Here is a 12,896-nt window from a genome sequence, read left to right as displayed (position 1 = left end):
GAACTTTAAGGGCATTTCTGTCTTAACGCCTTAAAACATTAGGGTTAGGGTTTTCTCGGCTTCTTTTGCCTACAAATAGCTGAGGAGGGAGAGGCTGGCCATTTGCCTTCGACTGTGAGAGGTCTCTTTTCTGCTTTCTTCTTCTTTAATTTTATTTTTATTTTTTTGGTTTGATTTTTTTTTTCTATTTTTGAGGGGGGGTGGATGGTATTGAAGTTTATACCAGTCTGATTCATTTTCTCAAAGGGAAATATTTTTTTCTTTCATGTTGTTTTGCAAGTCTTCTCTCTCTGGCTTTATTTGTTTGATCTTGTTTTCTGTTGTTTGGTTGTTTGGTTGTGGTTTGAGGAGTGAGAGGAATCGAAAGCCAATTTGCAGAGCGAAGACGCCGAATTGAGATGGCGACTATCTTTGTTTTGAAGGTTGGCGAGAAAAAATTTTGCAGTTCTCCGTGCCTCTCAAAAACCCCTCTTTTGAAGACGGCCTCGAACAAGCTGCTATATTTCTCGCTTCATCTCTTTTTGTTTTTGTTTATTTTTTTCAGTTTTGTCGTTGCTTTTTAGGGAGGGTATTGTCGAGTTTTCTAATTAATTGATCATCTTGTAAATTTTGGGATTCCAAGTTTTTATTACCATCTTCTGGGAAACAAGTGATCTTTATCTAATCTCAGATGCATATTATTAAAACTTCATTTTTTTTTTTAGTTTGTTTTTGATAATTTTTTCCTCGATTGGATTCAGTTTTTGGTACTCGCTTTTTTTTTTTTTTTTTGTCTGTTTGGGAGACAACAGTTTGAGAGCAAAGTTGTGTAGAAAGCATAATTGCGCATCGCCGTCCGCGAGGACATTAGATTGCAACCAGAAATTCTTACTAGAGTTTTTGGGATAGAGTTTTTGGGATGCAGACGACTTCCATGTTTCTAAACATGAACCGAACGATCGCGTGATCTAAACATAAATTCAGAGGATAAATTCAGAGGATTGCCAAATTAGTGGTCAAATATTGAATCCATGTTGAGCGTCCACTTTGATGGTAGGATTGGAAATGGATTGGATAAAACCATTTAGATCCGTGAGTCTATCCACACGAATACAAATTAATATCTGTATATGGTATTAGAAGTAATTCTATTTAATCGGATAAGCACCCATGAGCTTTCAAAAAAAAAAAAAAATTGATAATAACATTTTATTGACTTAATTTTATCTTTCGCTTAGTTATATTTTTGATTAGGTGGTCTTAAAATTTATCTATAACTTATATTCATATTATATGCATACTTCTGATATCTCGGCCGTATTTATATTTGTTTAAGATAAACACATATATAAATAATTGCATCCAATTGATATCCATATCAGCATTTGTATTTGTCAAGTCCATATCAGAGTTAAACTATATTTAATTCGTTTTCAGTTCCATTCGATATGGAATCCGCTGCTCGTGGCAGTCTCCAATACTTAGTTAGGATACTTCTGAGTGGTCCCTTGGATTGCTCATGATCAAGCATTTTCACCACAGCATCAAGCAGGATGCTTGCTGCTGTTATTGCACAAATAAAGAATAAAAAGAAGCCCTTCCGTGTTCAAGTAGGAAAAGAAAAACTTAAAAGTGAAAAAAAGAGTACCCGTTGCCCTGCCAAAGAACCAGCTTTAGGAGAGTAGAAATTTATCTACATCTTATCTCCACTAAGCTCATATCTTTGCCATCCGATAGCACAATCTAATAAATCATACAATGCTATGAGTACAAAAATCTTCTGATGCATGCACTGGAGAATATCTTAAAAGATGGGTTTTCATCTGTTGTCACATTTCCTCTGGTGCTCGTCTCAAAGACGAAAACTAAAAGTCAGGTCGGGATGAAACTCCTATCAATGGAATCTCATGAAAACATAAAAGAAGAAATGAATTTGCATATGTAATGAGAAATCATCTGCCCACATCCTCTTTTCTTGTCAAGCGTCTCTCGTTCTATCATCTTCTTTATCAAGCTATCTTTCCCATTCGCACGGCCTTGCTTTTCCTTTTTTTTTCCTTGAAATTGTTTTTTTTTTTTTAATGATAAAAGAAGCTTATGATACCAATCTGATACGAATCCTCTTATTCTAATAGATTTCTTATTTTATTACTGAATCTTTGGAATTGATGAAATCTAATATAAATCTCCTTATTGTAGTAGATTTCCTATTTTATTGTTGAATCCTAAAGATTGACGAAATCTGATATGAATCTCCTTATTCCAGCGGTTCCTATTTTATCGCTGAATCTTCAAGATGGATGTAATTTGAATATTTTTTTATTTGTTGAAGTTCTATATAAGAATATAGATGCCATATGGCTAATCATGCTGAATAAAATCATTATTCCCTTATGCTTACTTTGGAGGTCTGATCTTCTCGAAGTAATCAATTTTTTCTCTTCCTTTTGATATGGTAGATCTTTGAGATGCAATAACAACTAGCAACAATATTGGAGCAGAATAAGGAACTCTTCATCGACCATAATCGAGCCTTTGGAACTCTTCATCGACCATAATCGAGCCTTTCCTGATGTTAAGGCTTTGATTACAAGCCTGGATCTTAAGTATAGCCAGACATAGACTCAGATGCAGATGTAATCTTCTATGGTCGAGGGTTCCTCTAATGGCAATAGTAACAATAATCCATTGCAATGGGAAGGTTTTGATTTTCAATCCAACTTGGAAAATTTAGTCCAACCTCAAATCACAAGAGTTGAATTTCCTTGTTTCAATGGCGAAGATCTGACGGGATAGATCTATTAGCTGAGCAATTCTTTAAATTTAATTTGATTTTAGAGGTGCAAAAAATTCTATTAGCATTATTCCTCTTGGAGAAGGAGGCTCTTCAATTGTATCGGTGGTTGGAGAGAAGTCACGGTACCGTGTCTTGGAAAGAATTCGTGGATGCTCTTTGTGCTCTCTTTCATTTAAGCATATTCAAGAATTACATTGGAGAACTCACGAAGCTTTGTCAATCCACTATTATAAGCAACTATCAGTCACATTTTGAGCAACTCGTTAATCGAACTGATGGCTTGCTCGAGAAATTTTTTGTTAGCTATTTTGTTAGCGGACTTAAAGATGTAATTAAGCATGAGGTGTGTATGTTTCGACCAACTTCCATCAATGCTGCTATTGGATTGGCCATACTCAAAGAGGAGCAATTGTTAGCTTTGTGGAGAAACAAGGTTAGTACTAGCCCATACTCTTCATCTATTATTTCTAATGCAAAAGCTCATCTTCCTCCTATTAAGCGGTTGTCGCCGGTAGAAGCTAGGGCTAGGCATGAAAAAGGGCTATATTTTAATTGTGATGAGAAATATGGCCCCAGGCATTTTTGTAAGACACAACAATTATTCCTGATTGAAGGCGAGTGGACAGAGGATGAGTAGATAGCAGCTATGGATGAGGAAAAGGCTATCTCTGAAATTTTGTCTCCCCAAATGATGCATGTCATAGGTGAGCTTAAGAAACAAGTCGTAACTATTCTCATTGATTTAGGAAGCACCCACAATTTTATTCATCCTTCCTTAGCTAAGCAACATGCATGTTGATGGAGTAAGGGAAGTTCCTTGGAAGTTAAGGTGGCAAATGAGGATAAAATGATCATTGAAGGTGTGTGTGATAATCTTCCATCAGTTGTGCAAGAATATCATTTGACTATTGATTTTTATGTATTTTCTTTAGTCAGTTTGATGTGGTATTGGGAGTTTCTTGATTGCATATACTTGGCCCTATTGTATGGGATTTTTCCAAGCTTTTTATGCAGTTTAAAGCTCAAGAAAAGAGGTACTCATTGCAGGGTGAGAGAGACCTATCTATAGAAATTGTTAGCAGTTATGCAATAGAAAAATAGGTGATCAAAGGTGATGTAGCTATACTAATGACTTTGTATTCACTGGAGTGAGTTGAACCAAGTAGATAGGTGCCACTGAACTTGCAGCAACTCTTAAATGTTTATAATGATATTTTTTCTACCCTTATGGATCTTCCTCCTAAGTGCTCGCATAACCATTGCATTCCATTGCTTCGAGATAGTCGACCTCCAAATATTTGTCCTTATCACTATTCTCATTTTCAGATGTCCAAGATTGAGCAACAGTCTTAGAAAATGTTAGAATGTGATATAATTCGGCCAAGCAATAGTCCTTATTCATCGCTAGTGTTGCTAGTACAGAAACGAGATGGGTCATGGTGAATGTGTTTTGACTATCGTGCTCTCAATAGAATAACTATGAAGGATAAGTTTTCCATACCAACAATTGATGAGTTGCTGAACAAATTATATGGTGCTGCTTATGTTTCTAAACTGGGTCTTCTATCAGGTTATCATCAAGTTCGTGTCCATGAAGATGATATTTTTAAAACTATCTTCCGTATACAAAATGGATATTTAGTTATGCCATTTGGGCTAACAAATGCTCTATCAACTTTTTAGAGTCTCATGAACATAGTATTCAGACCCTTTTTGCGGATATTTGCGCTAGTATTTTTTGATGATATTCTCATCTATAGCCCATCTTGGGAGGAGCACTTAGCCTATTTGGAGGTAATCCTTGAAATTTTACATGAGCATAAATCGTTTGTTAAACGAACAAAATGTTCTTTTGGACAACAGCAAGTGAAATTTTTGGGGCATATCGTATCTCAAAAAGGTGTTGCTACAGACCCACAGAAAGTGTCTAGTATGTTGGATTGGCCTGTCCCTAAAAATCTATCAGCTTTGAGAGGGTTTTTGGGACTAACTGGCTACTGCAGAAAATTTGTGAAGGATTATGGGAAGATTGTAGCACCACTTACAGCTCTGTTAAAAAAAGATTCCTTCCAATGGAATAATGAGGCAGAGTTTGCTTTCAATCTCCTCAAACACCCCATGTCAACAGCTCCTGTGGTCCTACCATTTGAGATTGAATGTGATGCTTCAGGGGTTGGCATTGGTGCAGTTCTTACGCAAGATGATCGTCCTATTACTTACACTAGCAAGACTTTATCTGAAAAATATCTGGAGCTCTCTACCTATGAAAAGGAGATGATGGCAGTCCTTCATGCTGTCAATAAGTGGCAACATTATTTGTTGGGTTACCAATTTGTAATTTACACAGACCACCACAGCTTCAAGTACTTAAAGGAGCAGCAACTCTCATCTAAAGTGGAGCACAAATGGGCAGCAAAATTGATAGGTTATGATTATGAGATCAAGTATAAGCATGACACTGATAATTCAGTAATTGATATACCTTGTCACGCCAAATAGAAGGGGGTGATTGCTGCGATTTCTAGTCCACTATCTAAATGGCTAGAGATAGTACAAGCTGAAACTAAAGCAGACGATGCATTACAGGTAGTTATTCAAGACCCACCAGGCTTGTCTTCACATTATGCTCGTGCAAATAGAACGCTACGCTATAAAGTTGTGCTCAGAGCAAATTCTATACGGTGCCAGTAAGTTTTGAAATTTTTGCATGACTCTCCTGAAGGTGGACACAGGATACGTGAAGACATATAAGAGGATTTTGAGAAGTTTCTATTGGAAGGGGATGAAGCTAGATACTAAGCAATATGTTGCTGCTTGTGATATTTGTCAAAGGAACAAGAGTGAGAATTAACGAAGGTTTGCCTCCCTCTCATGGAAAGATTACTATCATGGTAGTTGTAGATCGACTCTCTAAATATGCTCATTTCATTTCCATGGCCCATCCTTATATTGCTTCCCAAATTGTCCAATTATTTGTGGAATTTGTTTTTAAGTTGTATGGCATGCCTAACTCAATTGTCAATAATAGGGACAAATTGTTTATGAGTGCTTTTTGGAAGGAGTTATTTAGCTTGCATGGGACTGAATTATATATGAGTTCTTCTTATCACCCGTAGACCTAGACTGATGGACAGACGGAAGTGGTCAGCAGATGTTTGGAAACATATCTCGAGTGTTTTACAAGTCATTGGCCTAAGAATTGGTGCACCTAGCTTCCATGGGCTGAATGATGGTACAATACCTCCTTCCATAGCTCTATCCAAATGACTCCCTATGAAGCCATATATGGACAGCTTCCTCCTGTGTTGCTCTCATATGTTTCAGGATCTACCAATGTCCACCAAATTGATTTGACATTGTAAGATAGAGATAAAGTTCTTCGTTTGCTTAAAGAGAATCTTCATGCAGCAATAACTCGTATGAAGTAGCAAGCAGACAAATGCAGAAGTGAGCAATTATTTGAAGTTGGTGATCTAGTTTATCTCCATCTAAAACCTTACCGACAGACTACAGTGGCTGTGCATGGTAATTTAAAATCGTCTGCTTGCTTTTTTGGTACATATAAAATTTTGAAGAAGATTGGCCCTATTGCTTATAAGTTAGAGTTACCTGTTGGGTTACAAGTATACCTCGTTTTTCATATCTCTAACTTAAAGAAGAGAATTGGACCCAAGATGGCTGTTTCTGACACTTTGCCTAATTTTTCTGCAGATGGAGTACTTTGCATGGAGCCCACTACAATCTTAGATAGGAAAATGGTCAAGAAACACAATCGTACAGTTACTAAAGTATTGGTCTAGTGGTCACATGCACCCCCAGAGATGCTATTTTGGAGTATCTACATGATTTATAGGAGAAATTTCCTACTTTGCAACCTTGAAGACAAGGTTGATTTTGAAGAGGGGTGGAATGATGCGAATCTGATATGAATCCTCTTATTCTAGCAGACTTTCTATTTTATTACTAAACCTTTGGATTTGACAAAATCTGATATGAATTCCCTTATTCTACCAGCTGATTTCCTATTTTATTGCTGAATCTTCAAGATTAACAAAATCTGATATGAATCTCCTTATTCTAGCAATTCCTAATTTATTGCTGAATCTTCGGGATTAATGTAATTTGAATATATTTTTACTATTTTTCATTTACTGAAGTTCTATATAAGAATGTAGATGCCATATCGCTGATTATGCTGAAAAAAATCATTATTCCCTTATGCTTATCTTGGAGGTTTGATTCCCTCGAAATGATCAATTTTTCTCTTTCCCTTCCTCTTGACATGGTAGATCCATATTAACTTATGATATGTATCAGAAAGTCGACTAATATATATCACTGTGTCATATATCGTATATTAGTGAACATCATGTTCTGTAAACTGTACATCAATTTACTTTGAGGTATATAATATGATGCTGGATGATTATTTTGCTAGATATAATACCTAGTTATGTAATGTGTATTAGTGAATATCATATTTTGGATACTATGTATCTATTTACCTAAAGATATATATTGGGATATTACATAACTATGTTATTAGATGTGTATCATCTGATTATGTATTATATATTGATGAATACCAAGTTTTAAAATTTTATATCAATTTAACTAAAGATGTATATTGGATCATTGCTAGATGTGTATCAAAGAAGCTTATAGTATGTATTGAAAAAATTAATAAATATGTATTACATAGCTATATACTATGTATTGGTGAACATTATGTTTTAAAAATTATGTGTTAATTTATCTAGATATGCATATTGGGATGTTGAATGACCATTTCACTAGATGCGTATCATTTGACAATCTAATGTATATTGGTGAATATCATGTTCTGAAAATTATGTTTCTATTTATCCAAAGATATTTATTGAAATACTAGATAACTATTTTATTGGATGTATATTATTTGGTCATGTAGTATGTACTGACGAAAAGAATATTTTTGAAATTATATATCAAATTATTTGGAAGTATATATTGGGATACTTGATGATTATTTGGTTAGGTGTATATTACCTGACTGTATATTGTATATCTTTTGATATTCTTCTATTTTTTTTAATTTAAATTATAAAATTAATAGACTTTATTAGTAAGAAAAATCTCATTTTGATTTGATTTTTATATTTTTTTTTTAAATAAGAGAAGAAACATTATAAAATAGAAAGCCCATGTGGGCGTTAAGGATACCTGATTTCAGTCCTATCAAGGACAAGTGATACTCTCAAATCCCAACAGCTAAAAAGTGAAAAGTGAAATAACCAGCCAGTTCCAATTAGCAGCAGAAGAAATTCTCTGTGCATCGCGTGTGATGCAGCAAAATTGACGTAAAATATACCGCCTAATCACATTACACCACGAAACATAATTAATAATGGGATGAGCATTTAATACTGCTCAGCCTTTTTCTTATCAAATTTTTGTTAATGAAAATGCCTTTCTCTCCATAGAATAAAAAAAGAAAAGTATTATTACTTCCTAATGCTTTATATGACGTGCTGTGAATATATATGATATCCTGAATAATATATAAGACTTTTCGTGTCTTTATATGCTATCTTGAATAATATATATAGCTTATTAATATCTTATATGACTTCTTATGAATATATATGACATCCTGAATAATATATATGATTTTTTTTATTTTTTGATAGAATATATATATATATATGGCTTCCTATGAATATATAGAATATCTTAAATAATATATATGGCTTCCTAATATCTGATATGATTTTTTGTAAATATATATGATAACTTGAATAATATATATGACTTTCTGTGAATATATATGACATCCTGAACAATATATATGACTTTTTATGAATATATATGATAACCTGAATAATATATTTATCTTCCTAATGCTTATATAACTTTCTATCAATATATATAATATCCTGAATAATATATATGACTTCGTATGAATATATTATTGGTACACCTAATCAACCTCTAGCATGTGGCAGCATCAGAAGATATCGACCTCTTACCGATCTACAAATCAAATATCGAACTACATCAATTAACCTCTTGCTAGCACCATGTTAAGACCAGATCGGTTAGTTACCGACCTGGTACTATAGCAGTCGACCTTCTGCTCAGATTATATCAGTAGGACATCGGTTTTAGCAGATCGATTAGTTACTAAGGCTTCAAGTTAGTTATTTTACAATTGTGCTACAACTATGTCACAGCTATTCTCCACATGGGACAACTCACAGTCTCTCTATAGCTGGCTATTGTGTTATAACAAATATCTAACAAATTAGGTAGATTATCCATAACGGCCCAACAAACTTTCTCAACGACCTAACGGTCTGAGCATATCAAAAGATGTAGGAGCCCCTCTAGAGATAAGTCATAACATAGAAATTTGAGTTCTGTCCACTCCATTGTGCTCTCTCTACTTTCTATCCTTTTTATTTTTCATTTTTCATTATCTGCTCTCAAAATTCAACCGACTTAAACATCGAGGGATTCTAAACTAAAGAGTACCCCACTGATTTTAGGATTTCTTTTGTAGGATCACTTACAGACTTCATCAACTTGATCTTTTTTGACACTTCAGTTCAGTTCTTGACCGACCACATTGTTCTCCCTCCAAAGCCTTGCAGCAACATATATAATATCCTGAATAATATATATAATTTTCTGTGTCTTTATATAATATCCGTTGGTTATTATAATCAACAGAAAATCATATAAGACATCAAAAAGTCATAATAACCAACAAGATATTATATAAAGACACAAAAAATAATATATATTATTTAAAATATTATATATATTTATAGAAAGTCATATATATTATTTAGAAAGTCATATAAGACATCAGAAAACCATATGTATTGTTCAATATGTCATGTATATTCACAAGAAGTCATATATATTGGTTAGGATGTCATACTCATAGAAAGTTATATAAAGTATTAGAAAGCCATATATATTATTTAAGTTGTCATATAAAGATACAGAAAGTTATATATATTATTTAGGATGTCATATATATTCACAGGAAGTTATATATATTGCTCAAGATGCCATATATATTCATAGAAAGTCATATAAAATATTGAAAAATCATATATATTGTTCAAGATGTTATATAAAAACATAAAAATCATATATATTATTCAGAATGTCATACATATTCATAGGAAGTCGTATAAGGTATCAGAAAATAATAACACTATTATTTTTTTATTCTACAGAGAAGAAGAATATTTTTATCAGCAAAAATTTTATGAAAAAATTGAACAACATTAAATATCTATCCCATTATTAATTATGTTACGTAATCCAATATAATTAATCGATGTATTCTACATTAATTTTACCGCACTACATGCGGTGCACAAAAAAATTACTCTCAGCATGATGTCCAAACTACTGAAATAAGAGAACAGTCGCAACCACTTCATAGATCTAGCTTTACTAAACAATTAAAGCAGTCATAGACGGATCCCACCTTGGCTTCATGGACCCATTCAGACTGCCCATAAATAAATACATCCCACAAGTCGAATCTTCTAACAACAAATTCTACTACAACAACAACCAAACTTCTCCGAGAAAGTATCCAGCATACCTATCAACAGGAGGTTGTTGTCTATGCTGATGAACTTCACTATTACTTCTATTTCTAGGTGAAGTGAGTTCTAGGCCTTCACCTCCACCTCCATCCTGGAGTCCGGAACCAACAACGCAAGCCCCTTCTTCTCCTCTTCGACCACCCGCCGCCGCTTGTGCTGCCGATCGTACAAAGGATTCGACGTCAGAATCCTCAATTCTCCGCCCCCATTGATCTCCAAGACCTCCGGCAATCCATCCGTGCATCCTTTCGACAATCCGACATCGATCCGGATCGCCCGGTCCTCGCACACTCCATTGATCCCCTCCTCTTGAATTGTGTGCCCCATCACCATCCTCTTCGCCCCCGGGATCAATTCGAGCACTCCTTCAAGTTGCCGGCAGTCGCAATTCCAACCCTCGGAGAAGCGCCTGAGCCACACCACCGAGTCCCGGCTTCTGACGAAAACCGGCGAGATTCTGCCATTCAAACCCGTTACCCAATCCCTCACCTCCTCATTGATCTTCTCTAGACCGTATTGGATGTGATTCTGGAGGAGGCCGCCGTGGACGAAGACGGAGTCGCCGACGAGGAGGACGGTTTGGTTTCCAGCGAGGAAGCGGTTGGCGATGGGGCCGTCCGGCCGAAGGGCGGCGAGCCGGGCCCGGATTCCTTCCCAAAATTCCTTCTTGACGCCGGGGAATGATTTGGGGATCCCTTTGAAGGGGTCTGGAGGGATTTCGACGCCGGGGCAGAGGCGTTTCATGGCGAGGCCGGCGCGGTACCAGAGGGCCCAGCGGCGGAACTCGTCGACGCCGGCGGCGGTGGCGTAGCGGAAGTTTCCGGAGACGTTCATGATCTCGTGATTGCCGTGGATGGTGTGGAGGGCGCCGCCATCGGCGGCGGCCTGGAGCTTCAGGTGGTGGAGGAGGTAGAGGAGGCGGAGCTCGTCGCCGCCGCGGTCGAGGACGTCGCCGACCTGGACGGCGACGGTGGCGCTGCCGGTCCAGCGGTTGGTGGAGGGGTCGATGAGGCCGGCGAGGGAGAGGGCCTGGAGGGTCTTGGGGAGGTCGCCATGGAGGTCGCCGATGGCGACGAGGCGGCCGGGGGCGGGGAGGCGGGTGGCCGGCGGCGCGCTAGGGTTAGGGTTAGGATTAGGGAAGAAGAGTCCGCTAACGGAGAAGTCGACGAACGCGTCGACGAAGGAGGAGAGGATGGGAGGCAGATCTCTGCAAGTGAGGTTGGACGAGTCCATCTCCATCGTCCCCGTCTCTGTGATCCTCCATTTCGCCAGAGGGAGTATTAAATAGACGGATAGGATCTCACCACAGTAACTTGTTGTGTGGCACAGCTGTAGGAATGGTGTGTCGGCCGTCTGATCCGTGGAATTTCTTTCTTCTCATAGTTAGGAGGCATGATTTTTTCAAAAGAGTAGGCGGGGGAAGCACATGCGGTTTTATTCCGCAATGAAGTCTTTGGGTTCATCGATTGCGTTCAACTGTTGCATTCCTAGTTGAACCATGGAGCCTACTGCTCACCTCACCCAAAATTCGGATCCTCACCGTTCCGATTTGAGCAAAAAAGACTCAGTCTACATGTCTTGTTTATTATTATTATTTTTTGGTACAAAAGTCTACAAGATTGTTCAAATTACGGCTCTTTTGGTTGCACCATGGGTTTTGGATGTTGATTTATGTCAAAAGTGAATACCAAGAAATTATAGTTTTGAGACTTCTGACATGTGCTCGTTAGAAAATGGTTGGAATTCAAACCGGCTTCCTATCGGTTTCATTGTTTAATCACATTAGAAGTGTTAGGATGCAATCATCTTTCAAGTGTCTAGGAAGATAATCTTTAGTTTGTGATGCATTATAATGGTTTAGGTTCTATTTGGCTAAGTTTGCAGAGTGTCAAAAAGTATGTTTTGACCCATCAAAAATATTTTTGAATGGTATAATGATATTTGGTACAATTAGAAAGTTATTTTGGCTTTGCGAGACAATTAAAAAGGTCTATCGGAGAAAAGCTTTATTTTAAAATTTTTTTAAAAAATATTATCTAACTAATATTGAAAAACTATTTTGATTTAAATAAAATATTTTAATGGCTAAAATGTCCACTAATAAATCTCATAATTATATATTATATTATAATATATTATATTATTATACTATACATAATAAATTAATATTATGATATATTATAAATATATCACATAATCTATTACAGTAGTATTATATTATAACAATACAACCTGATATAACAATATAATAATAATATAATATAATCTATTATATTATAATTTATTATTAGATTAAATTATAATATATTATTTTATATTACATTATATAATACATCACAATTATAATAATATTATAGTATAGTACAATACTATATTATATTATAATATTATATCACATTATATAATAATCATATTATATGATAAAATAATATTTTAAAATATAATAATATTTACATTATAAACATATAATATAATCTATTATAATATTATTATATAATAATAATACAATA

General features: G+C 35.7%; 1 protein-coding gene and 1 non-coding gene across 2 annotated transcripts; one reads left to right on the top strand and one right to left on the bottom strand.

The window, feature by feature from the left end:
- Positions 1 to 377: 377 nt before the first annotated feature.
- Positions 378 to 504, top strand: LOC114914538 (small nucleolar RNA snoR86). Its single transcript, XR_003801883.1, has one exon. It is a non-coding gene; the product is annotated as a small nucleolar RNA snoR86 (small nucleolar RNA).
- A 9,685-nt stretch (positions 505 to 10,189) lies between these two features.
- LOC105051490 (shewanella-like protein phosphatase 2) lies at positions 10,190 to 11,728 on the bottom strand. The gene has a single exon (XM_010931970.3). It carries the CDS (start codon positions 11,623 to 11,625, stop codon positions 10,453 to 10,455), a length of 1,173 nt encoding a protein of 390 aa, XP_010930272.3. The 5' UTR covers positions 11,626 to 11,728; the 3' UTR covers positions 10,190 to 10,452.
- Between the last annotated feature and the right edge of the window lie 1,168 nt (positions 11,729 to 12,896).

This window comes from Elaeis guineensis, chromosome 9 (genome assembly GCF_000442705.2).
Source record: "Elaeis guineensis isolate ETL-2024a chromosome 9, EG11, whole genome shotgun sequence".
In the NCBI taxonomy this organism is placed as follows: Eukaryota; Viridiplantae; Streptophyta; class Magnoliopsida; order Arecales; family Arecaceae; genus Elaeis; species Elaeis guineensis.
Note: the sequence above shows the minus strand (reverse complement) of the source record. Positions and strands in the feature narration are given on the sequence as shown.